The following is a 23,305-nucleotide window of genomic DNA, read 5'->3' on the forward strand; positions in this document are numbered from 1 at the left end:
AGAAAATAAATTAATCATTTAGTTTTATAAATTTTATTTTGTTATATATTTTTTTCTTTCAAATTGCTGTTATTAAATTACAAAAACAAATCAAATCCAATACCCAAAATTAATTCATTTTTATAATTAAGATTATTAAGATTATTCAAAGAATAGTTTTGAAAGTTTACTGCTTCTAAAGAAAAAAATGTTCTAGAATAGCCAATTCCAAAGGAAGCTAAAATTAATGAAGACAAAATTAATAAATGCTTCGCCTTTTTCGGCATTTAAAGAAAGTATAAGTAAAAAAATATTTCAATATTATTATTTCCCAACGGTTTCAAGTAAAAGCCCACTAAAGTCACCCTTTGTGACACTCACTCACTAAACAATATGGATTGTAGGGAAATTACGGCGCTCATGCAAAATAACGGTATTAAAAGCGTAAGTTACATGTATCAATATTTGGGCGGGATTCTTAGAAAAATTAAATGAAAAATCTATTATAAAAGTATACTTATACTTATAATAAAAAAAATATTAGTAATAAATTCCATTAAAGTGTAAAGTGCGAGAAATATGTAAAGCAAAGCGAATATGATTTGAGGCCTTTTAACAAATTTTTATTTAGTTTAAATTTGTAATTCATCAAGAAAATTTACAATATTTGAGAAAAGAAAAAAATCGAAGAAAAAACCCCGCTTATGTTAATAAAAATGTTCTGTTGACGTTCGGCTTCGATGGCAAAGCCCTATTATACATACAGACACACAATTTCTTTAGACTGCTCTACATTCAAATTGATAAGTAAACAAAAATGAATCTTCCTTTTTTCTCGTTTTTTTCTGGTTTGTTAAGCATTTCTCTTAATTATTAAATTTATGAAAATTTTGAAAACAAATAATTGTATGGTAAACACCTTTCGAGCGCGCCTTATGCGCTTCTTATTATTATTATATGTATTACTATTATTATTATTATATTAATATTATTATTATTATAATTATTACCAATATTACAGAAATGCAAGTGAGCGGAAATTGAGTTAAAAAACAAATAAGCACGCAAGTGTAAACTTAAATACAAAAACACAAGAAAATATTGATTATACAAAATGAAACAAAAAACACAACAACAAATGTTTAATGTATGTACCAATTTAGTTTACGAATAAAACCACACACATACACAAACGTAAATTACAAAAACTAATTCAACATATTTCTATATATATACATACATATATATATATATATTTGTAATTAATAAATGATGGAAAACTAAACTTGAAAAATAAAGTGAAAAAATTTGAAAAATAATCAAAAATAAAATTCAAACGTTTTTTTTGCTCTAAAAACAGAAGAGGTGAGTTTTAATTAAAAATTTGACTACCAGCCAAAAGCCTCAGTTTCTTTCAGTGCTGCTTCTGAATCATTTGTATTGTGTAAATAATTGTACAAAAAGAAAAAATTAAATAAAACACGTAAGAAAAACGAAAAAAGAAAAAAACGTCTTTCACCGGTGTAATCTGGACTAGATGGCTGAAGTAACAACCATTGATTAAGAGGTAAGAGGTAGTCAGAGGCCCGAAAAAATTATTATTTTCGACTTGAATTTAGCAAAATTAAAAAACAAAATTGTAAAAGTTATCGCTGTTTGTTTAGAGCCCGTTTCTCCGGAAGGCCCTTGCGGTGATCATCACAAGTCTTTGGGGATTCATCTAAAATCAATCGGACAAGAGAAATTAGTTTTATTAATAGATAATTTTTTTTTTTTCAAAATTAACAGGAAATATTTTTCAGATTTTAGAGAAAAAAAACAGCAATTAACTGTTTAAAAAAATCCTTCAATCACGTACGAGTTTTTTATGTTTTTCAAAAGCAGTATAAATTTTATTGAAATCTCTAAGCGGTTTTTAAGTTACAGTGATCACCAGTTCAAAAAACATAGTTTTGAGAAAAACGCATTTAAAGTTTTGCTACTTACTCTCAAACGCTCCAGAGCGCCCGAGCGCCCTTTGTTAATTGTTGAATAACTCGAAAAGTATTTGTCGGATTCACTTCAAGTTGTCACACAACATTTTTAAAATATTATACTTCAAGAAAATGCAAAATAAAATCAATTTTTTTTTTTTTTAATTCTGACTACCCCTACCCCTTAAGACAAAGCCGACTCATTCCAAAACGAAGAAACCACGAGATACATAGATGTCAAGATGCGAAACTCTATCATTCTCTGCGAGAGCGCGGGCAGAAAATCGTTTGAGTGCCAATACTGGGCAGATAGACACCTGTAGTAGAATTCATTAACACATTTTAACGATTTCGCTATCCGATAAACCATTTCATAACGAGAATCAGTAAGAATATAAGATTAAAGGACAACAATTTCGGTGTGGTTAACTCACACGAGACACAGCTTCGATGAGGGCGAAAAGCAGATTGCTTGTCGCTTAAGAAGCGTTCAACCAAGCCAACGCACTTCGGATAATAGTAGGAGTAATAGTAAGTTGAGTGGCGCTCTCCGCTCTACATGCTGGTCGTAGACTTCAATAAGGCGTTCAACACCATCAAACGAGACGCAATATGGCTGGCACTGAGTAGAAAGGGAGTTCCCGCTAAGATAATCCGTCTCATCAAAGCCCTCTACGAGAACTCCGAACTGGCTTCTTTGAGTACTTGGCTTATGATTTACTGGTTGTAGTGTAGGTAGTGAGCCCTCAGTCTGTGGATCGACGTTTGCTCCAGGATACGGGCAATCCTTTCCATTTGGCTACAGGGGAGCTACAAAAACTTTTCCAGTTGCTTGGGGTCAGTTGCTTTATCGGGGACCTAATTTCTCAATTTGATAGTCACCTTCCAGTTCCAGAATAACAGTGATTTTGACTGAAAAACAGATAAATCTTGTAACCTTCAAGCTAATTCTAAATTTTGCCTTTATATTACTAGGTTCTAGCTGAACTGCATAATAACTTTTTTACTAAATAAACAAATGAATTGTAAATCTGTCGTTTCTTTTTGAAATAAATTCAAAGAAGATGAGTGATTGCAGGTGAACGATTTTTATTAAAAATTTATATACAAAGCATTGATATTGATATGAATTTCTATATACATACTTACTTATGTATGTATGTCGCAACCGAGTCGGTTCACACGGCAGACTATGGCATGCCTCCGAGTACATCTTTGCCACGAAAAAACTTTTCACAAAAATTAGCTACCATTTACCATCTACGAAGACGGCATACAATTGTAAGTCTCTCCATTTGTGGTAAAACACACATCTCAAACTGGAGAAGATCCGTCAAACCATTTAACAGAGGTTGTATGCGTCAACTATATATGCATACATACATACATTTATCTGTGAACTTTTGGCAAAACAAAAAAACAACTTTTGCTCACTTATGTGACTTTAGCAGGCTTTGCTTTAAGGTCAATAAATTCTACTCTATTGTAGAAAAATTTTGAGTTTTATTCTACTTTAACCTACACTCCAGTTACAGCTCAGCTACGACTGAGAAACTGATTAAGTTTTACGAAAAAAGCAAGCAATTTTGTGCCGTACAGAAAAACCTAAGTGATAAGTCAATTTAAGTTGTTTTATCACAAATGCACAGATATATTATAGAGATTAATATTATCATAATTAAGTAAATAAATAATTCTTCTGTTAGGTGTTGTTCCACAAATGGAGGGGCCTACAGTTTTAAGCGAACTCCGAACGACAAATGGTTTTTATGAGGAGCTTTTTCATGGCAGAAATACACTCGAAAGGTTTGCCATTGCCTGCCGAGGAGCGACCGGTATTGGATAAACTTTTTCTATTTTTTGATGCTATGAAATACTAAATTCAAGTTTTGGAGTCACTATTTCTCAAAGAATGATGTCCAAATTGAAGACCGAAAATTAATCCCAAATAACCGATTCAGCTTGAGAAAAACACATGGTACCATCGAACAAGTACATAGACTCGTAGATAACACAGGCCGACAGCATCTCAGACCCAGAAACCAGACTATATATTTCCGAAGGTTTATGATGCGCTGAATCCAAATCTGGCCTCAGAATTGCTCTATCAGCTCTGGTTTTCGAGATATCCTAACCTAAAAGTGCAAAAAACAAAGTGAGGTTATGTAGCCTTGCAGATGTTTTCTTTCACCAAAATTAAAGGATGGCGTCTTTAAATACAAGCCTTCTTTTTTCAAATGGCGTTGAGTTTGCTCAAATTCATTTTTTTTTTTCGCTGAGATATCGCATTTTGAATTTTCATGTTTCTAAATTTTCCTACACCTGAAAATCGATTAAGACAACATAGACATGATATAGTCGATTACTAATTTTCTTGAATTGAGTCTTATTTTTCTTAAAATTTTGTCTCACACCACGGGTACCGAGTCACGCACAGCCCTAACCCCTAGAAACCACCCCTACCATACCGCAAGCAGGCTAACCCACTTAACCCTGGGGACAGCGTTTACTCGCATATTTTTTTTTAAATAAGTCTTATTTATCTAGATATCTCACAACACAAATGGGCTGAATGTTGGTTATATTTTGTCGGCCTGTGTAATATTCATAAAGCATTTGCAGTACGCGCAGCTGCATTTCTCGACATATCCCAAGCCTTCGACTGCGTCGGGCATGACGGTTTACTTTGTAAAATAAAGGTCACTCTACACACAAACTTATTATATCTTTATCAAATCCTACCTAAAAAATCGGCACTTTTTTGTAAAACAAAACGAAGAATAATCTCTGCTCTGTGAAAGTTTAGCTGGTGTAATTCAAGGCCGTTTTATGGGTCCCACATTATGCCTGCTTTACTTTCATGATCTACCAGTTACTGAGGAAACTGCAATTGACTGCCTTCTGTACTCAACTATCCTGAAACCAGTATGGGCATATGGCATACAACTGTGGGGCAATGAATGCAAACGCACCGTACTATATCACAAATGCCCAAAGTCATCGTGATCTCAAAGTTCCCAAAAGCATGCCTCATCACACAATATAAGACTTCAATCGCACCCAAACCCATTCATTACAGAAATTACCACTAATCCCATTTCCATTAAGAGATTGAAGAGAAAATCAACAATAGATCTATTGCTGTAAAAAGCAGAAATTGAGGAATCGTTGCACCACTGGGTGCTTTCCATGCATGTCTGGTAGAGAATATATGAGTTTTAAGTATTAAATATTAAACAGAGCGCAATAAATAAATGGATAATAAAAAAAACATTTTTTGTGACAAAACTTTTTTTCTATTATTTTTCCAGGGAAAGTTTCTTAAACTTAATTTCTTAATTTGCATTCAATTTTTGTAAGGCACAAAATAACCGAAGTTTTCAAAAAAAAAAAAAAACAAGTTTCAAAAATTACATGAAAAAGAGATTCATTACTTTCTCGGTAGATGGCTGGAGTGGAGTGATCGATATCTCGTAAAGTATCGATCAAACAACTTAAAGTTTATGTTTGTTGTAAAGGTGACATTTCACACTAATTCCATTCAGTCGTGAGTTACAGGGTATTAACAATGGAAGTGATCAAAGTGAAAATTCGGTACACTTAACAGTTTTTCTTTGATAAAGGTGAAGATGCAAGCCAGGCCGCTGAAATTGTGAACGGAGTTTATGGTGCCGATACCTACAATTTTGGTTTCGTCGATTCCATTCAGGCAATTTTGATGAAAGAAAATGTTGATAATGTCAAAAATGTCGATAAAATCACAGAAATAATCGAAGTTGACCGCCAGGTTAGTATTCGTAGCATCGCCCAGGAGCTAAAGATCGACCATAAGGCAGTTTTAAGCCATTTGCGCAAAATTAAACGCAAAAGTAATGGATTTCTTTTTCCCCAAACTAATGTAATATTTGTATATATTGTACCTTATGTGCATTTCTGGTTTAATATGTACTCCAGTTTCTTTGTGCTGATTAACGTGCGACTTATTACGATTACACAACAGTTACGTATGAGTATTTTGAGCTTAAAACATAAGAAGTACTACAAACAGCAGATGCTACTAAGATGAAGCCAGTATATAAGGTCGTATATCCTCCACATCCAGTAGCTGCTCGGGCGCCACATGTTCACCACACATCGGACACACGTTCAGTTCAGAAAGTATTCTATGCAAAAGGGGGCATTTCTTATTATCATTCGCTTTGTTTGTATGCGAAATTTTGCGTAACTTACTTTTCCATTTCCGCGCGAAAACAAAGAAAATCACATTCCGGACACGAAGTCATCTGCTGTTTGATAATATGCTGGCCCGTTGCTATACAAATGGGCAGCGTCGTCTTGCAACTGTGGCAAGTCACTTCCATATTTGGCAAGTTGGCGCCACAAATCGGGCACTCCATTGTCTCAGCGTCGATGTCATCGCTTAGCATTTTGATGCCTTTCGGCGCCTTACGCACGATGGACTCGATTTTCTTTGCATAGCGCGGATCCAACTGATGGCGATAATCGGGGCGCATTAACATTGAGGCGTAAATGAAAGCGGACTTTTTGAGACCAGCGCGATGACACTCGATCACAGTGGAGGTGAGTATGGGCACAATATCTGAGGGTATATTCAATTGAAATTTAGTGCACAAAACGCACTCCAAAAAAAACCAAAACTCATTTTTCTTTTCACTTACGTTCTGGAAACTGTGAGATGTTGGCAGCGACCTGCACCAGCAACTTGGCAGCCAACAGATGATTGCCCAACTTAACGTGCGTGCGCACCAAAGTGTAGCGATGTAGCAAAATCAAATTGTGACGCATATCCGAAGATACAGCCAAATTATTGCGACGCAACTCCTGATACATAGAAAATAGCATGTCACGCGCCGTCTTATAATTACCAGCCAACTGCTCCTGATTCGCCACAATAACAGCCGTCTTCGCCGCGTCTTTGTAGTGTTTGCGCGCCATATACAGCCGGAATAAATAGCGCGGGTCCTTCGGCACACCATCCACTTCCCCCAACAGAAACTCAATCAGTTGTGTAGCTAAGTGTTCATTATTCGACGTGGCCACACAGTCGATGGCCAGTGAGAGTGCCTGCGATTCTTCATTACTGAATGCCGATGCTTTCAACAGAAAACGTAAAGCTTTACTAAATTCACGCGCCAAAAAGTAATACTTCCCCGCCAGCAGCGTATACTTCTCGGCCTCAAAATAATGCGCCAACGCCAGATAATCGCTTGACTTGGCATTCTCGTAGCGTTGCAACAATTCGCCATGTTGCTTAAGTTTGTTATGTCGCTGAGCGAGTGCGAAGGCCTCCTCCACACAACCGCAAATGACTAGAAACTGCAGCGCCTGCTCGATGTCACCAATTTTCTGATAGAATTTCGCCAACATCTTCGCGGCTTCCATGGAACGCGATTCGAGTACTATCTCGGAGGCGGCATGTGGATCGCACAAATGATCCAGATAGATGCGCACGCAAGCGTCCAAATCGCCGGCAATGCGATAACTATTAATAGCCTCTTGAAATTGGCCGTCCGCCTCTTTGGCTTTAGCATAGGCGGCGTGCAATTTGGTACTCTGCACCTGCGGTAGAATCTGGTTAGCTTTGTTCCACATCTTCAAATTGATATAATGGTTGCAAGCCTCATCAAAGTATTCGCCGCGCTCATACAGCCCAGCGGCTTCGGTGTAATGGCCCACTGTAGCCAATAACTCGGCGCAGTCGTAAAGCAATTGATTGTCGTTCAGTTCGACGGCATATTGAATCTGCGGGCATATAAAACAAATAGGTGTGAAAGGATGAGCAAATGGATCGAAACTTGTGGTACGGCAAAAAACTTACGCCACGTCGGAAATCTCCTGCTCGTATAGATGTACGTGCAATGCCCATTTTACATTGGCGTACATGTTCCAAATACTCTGGCGAGGCGTTCATCAGTTGCTCTTCTTTGTCATTGATTAGGTCTTCCTTGTAACCCTTTTCATAGTGATACAGTGCGTCGGCGTAATTGCCGCTGGAAAGAGTACGAAAATAATTTAAATCGTAGATAAAAGGCGGAAAATTCTGAGTTCGTGCGCTATTGTGGGCATAAAGCATATTACACGGATTGCTATTTACCACCAGAAGTCAAAGAAGTACTCGTTGATGATTCCAACTACTGCACTTATGGAAAGTCAGTCGAGTTAGATGAGGTACTTAGAACCCTTTCCATGCATTCTAGGTCAGATTGTCTAGTTACATCACGGATTCTGTGATGCAACTATTGTTGGCCTATGCGTTAAAGCCGACCTAATACAGAGGTTGCATGGCGATAAAGGGAACTCCACATACGAAACAGAGTTGGCTGATGTAAGAAGAAAAATAGTTTGCGCTCTAAGTTTGGCTATTGAGAATCCAAATAAACTAGTAGAATATTTATTTAAAATCACTTGCCAGTATTACAAGGTGGCGCAAAAACCATCATGCTATGGAAGATGCTATAATTCCTGCAAATGACATTTCTACTTTGACATTTGTGAGATAGACAGATACAAAATACACGTCGACAATACGTGAATCACTATATTGGCGGTTTTGGAGTGTTTGAGGGAAAGATTTTGCGGAAGATGTTTGGACCTTTGCACGTTGGCGACGGCGATCCGGCTCTAAAAGTGTTGGATGCAGGACCAGCTGGTGGTACCAGAGGAAGAGAAAGGCTTCCTCTACGTTGGAAAGATCAGGTAGAGAAGAACTTAGTCGGTTAGCACGAGAAAGAAACGACTGTCGCGCTTCATCAAATTCGGCCAAAATTGCGTAAGCGGTTATCGCGTCAATCAAAAAGAAGAAGAAAATTTTGACACAACGAGAATTTCGGCGCAGATCTTCTGGTCGTCTAGACACCAACTGGGCAAACATTACAACGCGACGGCATCAATCGTCAGTTTCTACTGAGATTTTTTATCTGAAGAACTTCCCTTACGAAGTGCAGATAATCCATCAGCTGTTACCTGTTGACCGCCAAACGCGGGAGATCTACTCTCAAGCCAAGAATCTCGCCACCAGGACCACCACTTTTCTATCGTATTTTCATCTCTGTGGATATATGAATAACCAAAATTATTGCTTCTAAGACACCGAGAATAGGTCATGGGGAAATGAAGATACGTGTCTAACAGCTAGGCTACTATGGCCGCAAATAAACAAGAAAAGAACAAAGGAATTGCTTAGTCTCTCAAGAGACAATATCTCGAAGGTCGTGGCTTGTTTAACCGGTCACTGGCTATTTGGCAGGCATTCCTCGAGACTAGGAGTCTTCTCCCATGAATATTGCAGAAGTTGCAGAGATGAGGAAGAGGAAGAAACAGTTGAACACTTCCTCTGCAATTGTCCAGCCCTAGCTAAAATCAGAGCAGGTTGTCTAGGTAAATACTTTTTTAATTCTCTTACAGAACTGTCTGGCGTGGGGTTGGCATCAATACTACGCTTCATAAGAGCCACGAAATGGTTCCACGAAGGAAGATAGCACAGTGGTATCACAACGGACCTGTAAGGTCTAAGTGAGTTGGTCGTGCAGACCGACTACCACCATAACCTAACCTAACCTAAGACACCGAGAATGCGCGAATGTCTCACGAAAAGCCAATAAGCCCACACAAAGTTACTGCATGGTGTCCTGTTTACCCAAAGAGGCTTCATCGGGCCTTATTTTTTTTTTGAAAATGATACAGACCAAACGACTTCTGTAGATAGATACTGTAGATAGCAAATGATACAGAGCAACGTTCAACGATTTTCTCCTTTCTCCTAAATTGGACGAATTCCGATTGGAGAACATTTCAATAGAATGGAATATCAATGCATACCTGCCGCACAGACGCAATCAAAATTCTGAAGGCTGCATTTCTGTGTCGTCTAATCTCTCGTCTTAGAGATTTGTATTGATCGCCCGATTTAACCAGTCCACACTTATTTTTGGGGGATTTTTTGAAGTCACTAGCATTTCGTATCCCAAAATGCCGCAGACTCTTGAAGTCTTCAAAGAGAATAGCCGTCAAGAATGGCAAAACCTATCGCCGCAATTTCTGACAAAAGGTTTGTAAAATGCGGTTCGCGTGCATGAATTAAGGATCAAGGATGCAAATAAAATGCATTTCTTATGACGAGTATTTGGATAATAAATAGCCAGTGTGGACCATACACACTTCTATGCCATCAGTTGAAACATGAGTATACTTCGCTGCACGATTTGAGAAATATGAGGGAAGTTGGTATTAGCATCGTGTGTTGTCATCTATCAAACGACGGCAAAACAAATTTCAGACTGGTTTATAGATTAGTTTAGATTGGCAGATATTCGAGTAAGAGGGGTTTCGAGATTTCCGCTAAGATGGAAAAAGAGCAGTATCGTTCGGTAATTATCTTCTTGTTTTTGGATGATAAAAATGCGAGGAGATAAAAGCAAAGTTAGATAATGTCTATGGGGACCCATCTATTACCACAGAACCAATCAACGAATTTAAACGTGGGCGAACATCCGTTTTTGATAAGAAGCGACGAGGACGCCCGGCGGAATTAGTTAACGAGGAAATTATTCAAAAAGTGATTCTCGCTGATCGACGAACGAAAGTGCGCGAAGGAACAGAGGTCATAGGTGTGTCGATCGGAACGGCAATTAATATTCTACATGATAAGTTGGCGATGAAAAAATTGTCGGTCCAATAGGAGCCGCGATTGCTCACAAGCAACAACAAGCAGATGCGGCTGTTAACTTCGAAGCAGTGTTTGAAACAATTTAAGAGAGATCAGAAGAAATTTTTGCCTCGAATTGTCACCGTTGAGGAAAACTGGATTCATCATTAGACACCAGAAACTAAACAACAATCAAAACAATGGATTTTTCCCGTTGAATCCGCTCCAAAGAAGGCAAAGACAATCCCATCGGCCGGAACGGTCATGGCGACGACAAAAAATTGAAAAAGTCACGGCCGTATTTGGCGAAAAAGAAGGTGCTGTTTCACCAGGATAACGCAATGTGCTGGTCCGGAATTGGCGCCGCCAAACTGTAAGAACTACATTACAACATACATAGCAGGCGCACCTCCTGTATTCACCCGATCTGGCTCCCTCCGACTTTTTTGTGTTTCCTAACATGAAGAAATGGCTCTTTGGAAAAAAATTTAGTTCAAACGAAGAAGTCATTGCCGAGACAGAGGTGTATTTTGGAGAGTTCGACAAATTCTATTTTTGGAGAGGTCAAAAAAATGACCAAAGCGTTGAGATAAGTGTATCTTTCGAAAAGAGGACTATGTTGGAAAATAAAAAAAAAATTGAAAAAATGGTGTCTTTATTTCTAACACGGGTACTTATTAAACCCCCCCCCCCCCCCCCCCCCCTCGCATATTGGAAATGAACAATCCAATAAAATCATAAGACCGTGGCTCAGCACTAATCTATCACCCCTGCCCCTCGGGACCCAACCTGTCGAATCAGCAAGTTTCCTGGGCCTACCGTTAGAAGCTAGGCGAAGACGACCGGTGATTTACACTACACTGACAGGGCAAAGTTAACTGCTACAACAACAGCCAATACAAATGAAATAAATGTCAAATATCGATTTCTGTGATAAGCGTATCTAAGAACTTATGGGATATTGTAACCAAAATCACTCACGTGAATTCCAATTGCTGTGCATATTCGCGCGCAATAAACGGCACCTCATCAGGCTCGAATTTGTGCGCCAACAATAAAGCCTGCTCCCACTGCAGCAAATCACGGCAAATGTCGAGTGCTTCTTTGGTATATGTGCCGCGTAGGAAATAATCCTTTGACTCCTCATACTTTCCCAGCAATAAGCAACAGAACCCAGTAAGCATGGCCACATCCTCAATGTAGCGCATATTTTCCAAGGCGCCGACCATAGCAGCATCGCCAACGTGACGATAAGCGCGCAATGCTTAAATATGAAAATTTTCACAATTGGAAATGTGTTATACATACATATAATATATGACGTGAACTACTTACCAATATCCGGTTCTAGGTCGGCAATAGCCTGCTCACCAAATTCCAACCAGCCTGAGCGCGCATTCATGCGTTCACAAGTTTTGTATGCCTCCACGTAGTTTTTAAGATTCAAGAGCGTTTTTAGATTTACACTAGGACTTACACTCGGTGTGACCAAGTGTGTGGATAGCGTCTGTGTTGCATATTGACCGCCATCAATGTGCAGTGCCATTTCGCCCTCACACAACATAAGTGGCACCTGAGCGGGATTCAATTTACTTTCGCCAATCTTTAGCGTATGTTTACCTTGACAGCGAGGTGGGGAGTTAAAAACAAAAAGCCAGTGTACAATTTACGAAAGTTTTCAAATACGGATGTATGTGTGTGTGTGTATTACCTTTGACCGAGTAGCGCACGAAAACATGAGTAGTCACCAATTTAGTATCGAATGTTATAAAAACTTGTTGTTGTGCCACATCCCACAAACAGCCTTCGCATTTTTTTGGAAAGTCAGTTATAATTACAGTTTCTTCCAAGGCCTAGAGAAAAAGTAGATAAGAGATAAAGCATAGCATAGCTCGCAGTGAACACCAGAAAATATTACTCCAACGTTTGATTTTACTATAACTAACATCGCACCTAACATAGATAATGACATAGGGATACCCTTGCAAACATGTAAGCTACTCATCCTTGAAGAAATTGTAAGGAAAGCAAACGAAAGATGGCGTAATGAAGCCATCTGCAAAATCGCCCGTCAACTGTGGCCGACTCTAAATACTAAACGCACAGAATCTCTGCTAAGCCAAAATAAACACAGTCTTAGCACATAGATCTCAGTCATAACGGGGCACTGTCTAATAGGTAGACTCGCCCAAAGAATGCGTGTGCAAACACATGACTTCTATAGAAGTTGTCTAGATGAGAACGAGGAAGAAACAATCTCGCACCTACTGTGCCACTGTCCTGCTCTATCCATACGCAGGTTTACTATTCTGGGTAGGCAATTTTTTAATGAGTTGGAAGATCTCAGTTCTACAGAAATCAGAGATACTCTAAAATTTTAGAAAAGCACACACTGGTTTTAGGAGAGATAGGGACAAGCTCCCCACGCAGCATCACAATGGGATATGAGCTTGAGTGTGTCCCACAGGACGACCGCTTCAACCTAACCTAACATCGCACCTAAAAGTATGCACCTGCGTGCCATGACCGACTCCAACCAAGAACTGTCTCTTCGGCAGCATTCCGAGAAAATTTATATGGAATGTTTTATGCAGTTAGAACAAGAACCAGTAAAAATGCCAGTGAGCTGCACTCCCAGTTTGTTCTTAGGGAGTCTAACGAGCTGCTTACATCTCTTCTGACGACTGTACCGTTCTTAATAAAGTCTTTGTTTGGTGTCAGCCTGAGTTCCGTAGTCTTAGCTCTTCACCTCTGGGCACTTCCTTAATGGTATGAAATCAGCAAACGCACTGGTCCTTTTGATTTCGTAGCCGCAGCACTTCTAGCCCATACAGCAGCTACCCCATGGTAAGTCCTTATGCACCAGAACCCATATGAGCTGATTTCAATTACATACCCCTAATTACCTTAATCTCCCTATACACTCCAAAACTATTGAGGATTTAATATCAAAGGATGGCAAAGCTTTATATGCAGCCTGTTCCTCAAAATGGTCATCCGCTTATTGCGGAAATTTCTCTTCAGATTTATCTCTGCAAATAGGCAGATAGCATACACAGATTTCCATCTGGAAGATGCTTGACACTGACAGTTTTATTATTTGGGACCGAATATCTCAGTACTGATGCCCTCTAGTATTTTTGAGCTGTATGCGTACCAGTACAAAATATACTCCTGGAATTTCCTCTCAATGACAAAGGGATTCTAATTTGCCTTATTGTCTAATTCAATCCGAAACTTTTTTCGAAACTGATGATCTTTATGACCGTCATCTCCTCGACCTTATGGTCTTTTGTGGCCAAGTCATCTCTAGGGAATTGAGCAGCTCTACCCATAACCATATCTATCTACGTGCTACGTGCCTTTAACAAATTTCACTTACCGGCAGAAATACGTATCCTTGTCCATGTTCGTCAACAAATATTATTTTTGTACCCTCCGTATCGGGATATAGCTTTTGTATGCCCATGTTGTGACAATACTTAGTACAAACGTCCCACTTATCCAGTGAAAAGTAGATAAGATGACCGAGCTGTAAGTAAAAAGGATTTTTTCTTAATTTCGTAAGTGTGTATATACTATATAGCCTGTCTAATAGAAGCGTGACCGGCAAAAATTCAAACTTGAGATTTGTTATAGAAAAAAGGTCCAAAATGTCACGTGCATCTGCAGCAAAATATTTGAAGAAGTCGAAGACGTTCGTAGATGAAGTGCAACGGTATACCGAAGTTAAAAACATTGGCGAATTCGCCGGACGAGACCCAAGGAAACCCTCTCCAAAGCAAGATCACAAGATTGTGACAAAGCCGAACTTATTTTTGCCTGAAGCTGAAGTAGTTTTAAGGAAAATTGGTGCTAATATATCCAAAGACACCGTTCGAGGATGTTTACATGCAGACGAACACAAATTCCGTAGTACATTGAAAAAACCGTTACTAAAGCAAATTCAAAACGGAATTAAGCAAACTTAATATTCACGAATGAATCTTCAGTTTGGGTGAATAGTTAACTGCGTCGGGGTCCCAGTGCACTGCTAATAATCGACAACTTCAATGAGCTGTTAAGGAACCAGTTAGGTTCATGTTTGGAGCAGCCTCTCCAAAAAAATATTTGGCCGTATATTTGAATTTTGATGAATACAATAGAATACAATACACAAAAAGCATTCTTACTATCAGTTGCGAAGATGTTTGGAAGAACTAGGCAACCTTGGATTTTACAAAAGGACAGCGATTCCAAGCATCGAAGCCGAAGGTGGGATTGAAATATTAGATTGGCCTTCACAGTTGCCTTATGCGAACCCTATTGAAAACATTTGGCCAAGAGTTAAGCAAAAACTCAAAGGAAAACAGTTATCACGTTATCTAACAGTTATCAAGGCAAATTCGATTGTTTTGGAGCCGATTACCTCCACAACTTGTGCAGAAATTAACACAAAATATGACTCGAAGGTGTGAAGCCATTATAGCTAATGGTGGCGACTGAACATTTTATTTAATATATTGAGTATAATAAATTAATTAGAATCGAATTGGTCCAGTTATGGCGGTAAAACTTCTATTAGACAGACTGTAAGTTAGGCGGCCGCCGTAGCCGAATGGGTTGGTGCGTGACTAACATTCGGAATTCACAGCGAAAACGTCGGTTCGAATCTCGGTGAAACTCTAAAATTAAGAAAAACATTTTTCTAATAGCGGTCGCCCATCGGCAGGCAATAGCAAACCTCCGAGTGTATTTCTGCCATGAAAAAGCTCCTCATAAAAATATCTGCCGTTCGGAGTGGAACAACATCAAGACGCACACCACAAATAGGAGGAGGAGCTGGGCCAAACACCCAAAAAGGGTGTATTCGCCAATTATATAATATATATATATATAAATTATATATATATATATATATAACTTTTAAGATTAACAGTTATGCGGGTCTCTGAGAACACATTTTTCGTTTTAACTTATGTCTGACGTTTAAGTTGAATTTTGAGCTTTAGTGTACGAGGGGTGCCTTTTATATTTCGGGATTTGGCAACCCTGGTGTTGCAATCTGGCAACTGACAGCTGTATCGCAAAGTTTGACATTTTTTGGGTTTTACGTACTCAGCACGTTTTGAAATACCAGCGCTATTTGTGTTGTTTACAGTAACTTAAAAGATTCATCTCGGTCCAAAAATGGAATTAAATCGTGAACATTTTCGTGCGATTATTTTTTACAACTTTCGCCGTGGATTAACTCAGCAACATTGCATGGATGAACTTAATTCATTTTTTGGCGATGAAGCTCCATCAAGGACCAGTGTTTATCGATGGTATGGTGAATTCAATCGTGGTCGTAGTTCACTCCAAGACGAATTTGTGAAGGTCGTCCAAAATCAGTTGTTGTTCCGAAAACCATTGATGCTGTGCGCGAACTGATATTGCAAGATCGTCATGTGACCTATCGTGAGATTGAGACAATCTTAGGCATTAGTGGGACCAGCATACATTCAATATTGCATAAACATTTGACTGTCAAAAAAATTTGTTCGCGTTGGATCCCACACAATTTGTCAATCGCTCGAAAAACGGCTCGTGTCGATTGCTCAAAAAATACAATCACGGGTCTTTGAAACACGTCTATGACATCGTGACAGGTGATGAATCATGGATTTACGCGTATGAGCCCGAAAGTAAACAGCAGTCGACTGTATGGGTGTTTCAAGATTAGCCAAATCCAACAAAAGTTGTTCGTGCACGAAGCACTTCCAAGCAAATGGTCGCCTGTTTTTTCGGAAAAACTGAACATGTCGCAACCGTACCACTAGAACAACGCAGAACAGTAAATTCTGAGTGGTACACAACCATTTGTTTGCCAGTTGTCTTCCAAGAAATTAGGAAAACCAATCGCCAAAGACGGATCACTCTTCACCAGGACAATGCGAGCTCTCACACATCGGCTCAAACAACTGCATTTTTGAGCACCCAAAACATCGAATTAATGGGTCATCCGCCGCATAGTCCTGACTTGGCACCGAATGACTTCTTTTTATTCCCATACATAAAAAACAAACTGAGAGGTCAACGTTTTTCAACACCTGAAGAAGCGGTTGCGGCATTCAGAATGCATGTTTTGGAGGTACCTCATTCAGAGTGGCAAAGGTGCTTCGACAATTGGTTCAAACGCATGCAAAAGTGTATAGATCTTCATGGAGAATATTTTGAAAAACAATAAAGTGATTTTCGATGATTAAAATTTGTTTTTGTTCTCTAATCCCGACATATAAAAGGCACCCCTCGTATTAAAAGGCTTATAGAAGATTTTTTTGGCTAATATTTTTGTGATGCCCCTGCTATAAATCCCCCTGTTATAAGTATTTGCTGCTCATTTCAATAAAAGAGCAACAAAAGTTGTACCACAAATTTGTAAGGGTCACATAGTTTCCTATGCTGATTTTCCATAAGCAAAATTCAGATGTCAATACTTCAAATGCTTATAAAAAAGTGTAACTTTTTAGCAAAATCAAAAGATTTCTGATCTAATTTGGCTGGCAGCCACCACTTTGAAAACGGAATTTTTTTAGAAATTGTCATACCTGGCTATGTATGATCATGGCTGTACATGACTAAGATGAAAGACACGAGGCTACATCCGACAATAGCAAAAATAATTGTATTTGAATCGCAATAAAAAAAGAATAAACAATTGCAACTTGAAAAGTAACGTATAGCATGATAGGAGAATATATCCAAGGAGGAGACTCGTATATACAAAGACATAAATATTATAATTAGAGAACGACGGAACTGCGGTTTCGGCCATATTCGGTAACAAAAATTCAGTTCGGCAAAGAAATTCGAACTTTGGCCGAACACTTCTTAAAATTGTTTTTTTTTTTTTTTAATTTCATAAGATTTTGGTTTTTCTAAAACTTTTTAGATACTATAGTACCAAAACCCACATTTTTTGTTGCTTTGAAATATCATCCGCTCCTCTATCGAATGGGGCTAGTAAGTAATTGTTGTTTTTGATGCATATTTTATGAGCAGAAATTAATGTGATTGAAATTTATGTACCTTTTTGCGTTTTTATTAAAAAAACAATACTGGATTTTTAAATTTCGACTTCGGCAGAAATTGACCGCAGTTCGGTTCGATTCGGTATCGATTTTTAGCTCCGTCGTTCTCTAATAAATCTCTATTTACATTTCAATAAAAAATAAGCCACGATTCGGTTCCATTCAAACTAGCAATACTCTTTATATGCCATCTACTTACATCTGTTGCGAATATCAAAAACTCCTGCGTCAAACAAAAGCATGTAATCACTGCATCATTGAGTGCCGCCAGTGCGGTGGGAAATGTTTGCGATAGCTTATCCTTGACATTCGGATTATCGGTAACAACTGCTTGTAATAACAAGCGCGGACTGCACAGCGCCGCGCAGTAATCAGCATTCAGTTTAAAAGCCACAATTGGCCCAGGAAAATCACGTTCGCTGAGTAATTGCGGTTGATCGCCCAGCGTCTTGCCCAAGTCATAAAACCAAACATGATTATCGAGGCCAGTTGCTAGATAATATGGGCCGATGGCTAAAAAACTTGGCTCATCCATTAAGCTCAGACGATATGGTATCGTTTTGGTGGACTACAAGAACATATAAATTTTATTAAAAACTTCTTATTGCATGGTCGAATAAAAGAAATTACCTTTTCGGGTGTATACACATAAATGGACACCTCGGACAAGCTGCTCAAAATAGCTATGCGCGGTGGTGAGATGGCATGCATTACCGACAATTTGGTGACGTAAATGTAAACAGTGCCAGCCATGGAGGTAACCGCCAACAATTGTCCATCACTGGACCAATCGATCATTTGCACGCCCGAATGGTCAGGTACGGTTATGATTTTCTCGGTTTCTTGTAAATTGGTGATAGAGTGAATTTTTATGCTGTTCGAAAAACGAAAATATTGTTTTGTATTGCATTGATAAGATATATTACAATAATAAAAAATTAACTGACGTATCATCACCGCAGGAAGCCACTATGTCCAATGCCGGGCAGTACGCTAGTCCAGTCAATTCTTCTTTGTGATTTTTTACCTGCCACAGTTCTTGGCCAACATCACGTGGGTGCGTTGATATCGCCACAACATGTCCATTTGAGAAACCCAACAAAATATAACCGTCACCAAACCATTTGTGCTGCAACAGTGAGCCATAACGACTTTGAAACCCCAATTCTGTTGGCGCATCATGTTCGGGTAAATAGTAAAGATACAAAGTACGTTTACCAACAATCATGCTGACCGTATTTTCGCTACCTCCCATACTCCCGCTGGCAGCACCCAGGCTACCATTACTTCCACTGGTGCGTTCCTCACTAGCCATTTGTGCGAAATACATGTCAGTTGGCGCATCACGCAATGACACAACTCGCATAGTGTCGCCAGCTTCATTACTTATGGAAAAGCTTTTATCATCAGAGCCCAGCGCCAATAAATTTTGAGCAGACCAAGCGCCACATGTTATACGCTTATTGTGTTTGCCCAAAATTGGGGTGCGTTTGCCGGAACGATGATTGTAAATTGCCAGATTGCCACGCGCAGTCCCCACAGCCAGCACTTGGTCTTGTTTGGACCACACTATGCAAGTAAGCGGATCGCGCAGACCCGATTCAATTGTGGTTTTCAATTGTGTGCTTGAATCCCATATGGTAATAATAGGAGTGGTGGCATTTATAATACCCAACAGCTCGCCTCCTTGGTCCCAAGCAAAGCCAGAACATAATCTTAATATTTGGATAGTGTAAGTGAATATTTTATTGAATAGAATTATACGAATTTTACCCTGCTAACAGCAAACGTTCAACCAATTGTCCTTGGCGATTGAATATAGCCACTGACCCATCTGAGCCAGTTGTAGCCAATAGTGCGCCCGACAATCCTTTCTGCCAAATAAAATAAACATCTCCAGGCCCATGTGGGTCATCAAACTTGTACAGTAATTTGTCAAATGACATGTCGGGATGAATTTAATTCGGTGAAAGAACTAAGTGAAAAGGTCCACTTTTGCGAAAAATGCTGCTTATAGCCTGGAATACGAGTACATCGAAATTAATACTATTTGATGAGTTCGCCTACAAGATGAATTTGTCGACATAAGTTTTACACTATATGTTATGTTTAATCTACCCACCAGTTTTCCTCACTTGCAGTATGCCTACATTTTTCCTTTTCTTAATTTTTGAGTCGGAAATTAATTTTTGAATTTTAGTTATTCTCAAAATGACTGTTCAAGAAAATTTCTTCATTTGTTTTGTTCGCCCGTTCTGTTGTCGTTATGGTTGCTAAGCAACAAGTGCTGCTTTCTTATTAGATAAAAATGCGAAAGCATCGTAAAAGCAAATAAATAAACTAATTAACCCGTTTTGGTCGGTAGTTAAAACTAAAGTTAGGAATTTAGAAAACTGATAATTAAATTTAAATTTGGTGTATTTTCTGTTCCCTTATGAAATATTTGAATATATAATTGGCGCGTACACCCTTTTTGCGTGTTTAGCCGAGCTGCTCCTCCTTGTGGCGTGCGTCTCGATGTTGTTCCACAAATGGAGGGACCTACAATGTCAAGCCGACTCCGAACGGCAGATATTTGTTTCTTTTTCTTTCTGTTTTTTGAATGTTTAGTCAATACAAAAACTTATTTTTTCATTTGTAATATTGTAAATATTAGTAAAATCTAAGAGTTGAAGTAAAATTACATCTTTTCTTACGTAAACTAAAAAAAAATGTTGTCATGTGAAACTTTGCACGATAGCATTCAAACCAAATGCGAATGTAAACAGTTTGAAATGGCTCATTTGAGTTACAAATTGGGGCTCTGTTTACACATATTTACTAAAATGTGAAAAATACTTTAAGCAGAAATGCAGTTATCTAAAAATATGACAGCACTAAATGTTGTACTGATAATATGTGTTTTCGCGATGCAAATAACCTGTTCACGCTTATACAAGTTATTACAAAATCGGGCTGGCTTCTGCAAAAAACTTGCAAGGAAATAACGCAATTTTGATATATCATTTGGGAAGTTGTAATTTCGTGATGGGAAATTTTTGGAAACAAAACTACGAATTTGCAAGCAAGATCACGTAAAATATTATTATTATTATTATTATTTATCGGAAATATATACAATATTCTAATATTATAATTATTTCGAATAGCTTTAAAGCACTTCGAAATTTAATTTACCTATTCTTTCGAATATTTTTATAATTTAGTTCTCCCTTTATAATTGAGCGCATGCAGCCCTGGTAGTCACTTTCCATCTTTTTATCTTACTTTGGTCTTTCTGACAACGAACAGCTGTTCAAGATATTACTCATATGTCGTTTAACAACTAACAAGGGAAATCAAGATTTAATTTCTGCGAAATTATTAAAAATTGATTTGTTAAAGTAGATACAAATTTTTGGCCAAGATGTCTGACGATCTTCCAGACAAGTTTGATTTGATCGTCATAGGCACTGGATTTCCGGAAAGTTGTGTAGCTGCAGCGGCGAGTCGCATTGGCAAAATCGTCCTACATATCGATCCAAATGATTATTATGGAGGCGTATGGGCTTCATTTAACTTGGAGTCATTCTGTGCACTATTGGAACAAGGCAGAAACAAGGAGTTACGAAATGCAAGCCTGAAATGGCACGTAGCCGAACAGTTAGGTGATGAATGTAAAACAGGGGAAAATAACCAGGAAAATGTGGATCCTGCTTCGGAAGACGGTACAGAAAAAGTGGCGGTTGGCCAAAGTGTGTCTACACAGGGTACACAACAATGGAGTCGGCAAACTTTGTTACAGCAATCACGTCGCTTTAATATAGACTTAAGCCCGAATATACTATATTCAGCGGGGCGTTTGGTGCAATTGCTTGTGTCTTCAAACATATGTCGCTACGCTGAGTTTCGGGCAATGGATCGTGTATTGACGCGCTTCCACAAAGAAATCATTAATGTGCCTTGCTCTCGCAGTGATGTGTTCAATACCAAAGATTTGAACATCGTAGAGAAACGACTGCTTATGAAATTTCTAACAATCTGTCTAACATATGGTGAAGATAAAACAGAGGAGGATACCGCACTGTTTCGTGGTAAAACATTCCGTGAATATCTGCAAGAGCAAAAGGTTACCGAGAAGATAAGTTCTTGTATAATGAATGCAATTGCTATGTGCAACGACGAAACGCCCTTCGAAATAGGCATGGCCCGTACCCAACAGTTTCTTAACAGCCTTGGGCGTTACGGCAATACTCCATTTCTGTTTCCAATGTATGGTTGTGGTGAAATACCGCAATGCTTTTGTCGACTCTGCGCAGTTTTTGGTGGTACTTACTGTCTGAAGCGACGTATTGACGATATAACCATCGAAGCGGATACTAACATTGCGAATGTCGTGCTAGAGGGCAAAACTATAAAGGCAAATCATGTAGTCAGCGCGCAAGAGCATTTGCCAAATGTTTTATTGGAACGAAATATGGGCATATATGGACAAGGAGATTTGGTAAATTGTCTTTCTAGAGGTGTTTTCTTGACGGCCACGCCATTAGGATCTGAAGAGTTGAATTCCGGTGGTGGTGGCGTGAATATTTTAAGACTCTTAGCTGATAGACAGGAAGCCTTTGTCATCCAACTATCACATTTTTCAGGCACCTGTCCCAAAGGAGTCTGTAAGTGATAATATGAAACAATTTCTTTTTCATATATAATATATATATATATATATATATATACATAAATTCCATTGATATTTCAGACATCTTTCACTTCACCACGGTTGCGCAGAGTGATCAACCGGAGCAAGATCTGGCACCTTTTGTGGCACAAGTATTTAATTCTGAATTGGGAAATGCACCTAAATTACTATACTCCGCTTACTTCACCATCATGGGACGAAAACAAGTTATGTCCAGTCCAACTGTAGATTCATCAACGCCGATATTTTGTACCAGCGCTCCATTTTACAACCTGGATTACGATGAATCCATAAAAAATGCGCGCGACATTTTCACTAAATTGTACGGAGACGCCGAATTTCTACCACGTGCGCCCGATCCAGAAGAGATTGTAATCGATGGCGAAGATCCACGTGCTCTTAGTGAAAATAGTTTGCCCGATGATTTACGTGAACAATTGAGAGAACTGGAAAAATCAGTTGAACATATGGAATTCGAAGAGACAGACGCAGTGTCTGCTGGTGAGAGTGAACAACACCAAATGGACGCTGAGTAAGCAACCAACAAAACGCGTTTAAATCGTAATCGATTAGAAAAAAACTATCAATTCCAATTCTTATAATTGAATAAGCAACGTTGTACTACTGCTAACAGATAACTAAAGTATATGCAAACATGAATGTGTAGTAAGTCGCTGCTAAACTTTTTTTTACATTTCGAACTTTCACATAAAATTAAAATTACGCACCCACAAACAACATTTCGTCTTTGTCTTCTATTTTCTCCAACCAAATAGCAGATGGATGAGCTAAAGACTAAGCTGATGAATTTTTAATTTTGTATGCTTTTCTTATTGATTTGAATTTTGTGATAAAATCTAATTTCTGATGTGCATATTTATTGGCTGAACGTCAGTTGAATAGCATTTAAATAAATATGGTAACATAAATAGTTGGGATGGATAGAACTTGTATGCAGTAC

The 23,305-nt window shown here is 38.6% G+C and overlaps 2 protein-coding genes across 3 annotated transcripts; one reads left to right on the top strand and one right to left on the bottom strand.

Moving 5' to 3' along the window:
• Positions 1-5,274: 5,274 nt before the first annotated feature.
• LOC129244628 (WD repeat-containing protein 19) lies at positions 5,275-19,926 on the bottom strand. 2 transcript variants are annotated; one of them, XM_054882362.1, is made up of 13 exons: positions 19,792-19,926; positions 19,443-19,687; positions 18,617-19,384; positions 18,300-18,543; positions 17,869-18,237; positions 14,000-14,149; positions 12,329-12,470; positions 11,953-12,237; positions 11,599-11,881; positions 7,792-7,963; positions 6,632-7,715; positions 6,183-6,552; positions 5,275-6,115 (listed from the first exon to the last, which is right to left on the bottom strand). In XM_054882362.1, exons 2-13 carry the CDS (start codon positions 19,613-19,615, stop codon positions 6,010-6,012), a joined length of 4,146 nt encoding a protein of 1,381 aa, XP_054738337.1. In that variant the 5' UTR covers positions 19,616-19,687; positions 19,792-19,926; the 3' UTR covers positions 5,275-6,009. The 2 variants fall into 2 exon arrangements, with proteins under 2 accessions (XP_054738337.1, XP_054738336.1); XM_054882361.1 differs by having other exon boundaries at positions 19,443-19,732.
• A 1,034-nt stretch (positions 19,927-20,960) lies between these two features.
• Positions 20,961-23,082, top strand: LOC129243702 (rab proteins geranylgeranyltransferase component A). The gene is made up of 2 exons (XM_054880911.1): positions 20,961-22,318; positions 22,405-23,082. The coding sequence occupies exons 1-2, from the start codon at positions 21,076-21,078 to the stop codon at positions 22,878-22,880; spliced, it is 1,719 nt and encodes a 572-aa protein (XP_054736886.1). The 5' UTR covers positions 20,961-21,075; the 3' UTR covers positions 22,881-23,082.
• Positions 23,083-23,305: the final 223 nt, after the last annotated feature.

Source organism: Anastrepha obliqua, chromosome 4, assembly GCF_027943255.1.
Source record: "Anastrepha obliqua isolate idAnaObli1 chromosome 4, idAnaObli1_1.0, whole genome shotgun sequence".
Taxonomy (NCBI): domain Eukaryota; kingdom Metazoa; phylum Arthropoda; class Insecta; order Diptera; family Tephritidae; genus Anastrepha; species Anastrepha obliqua.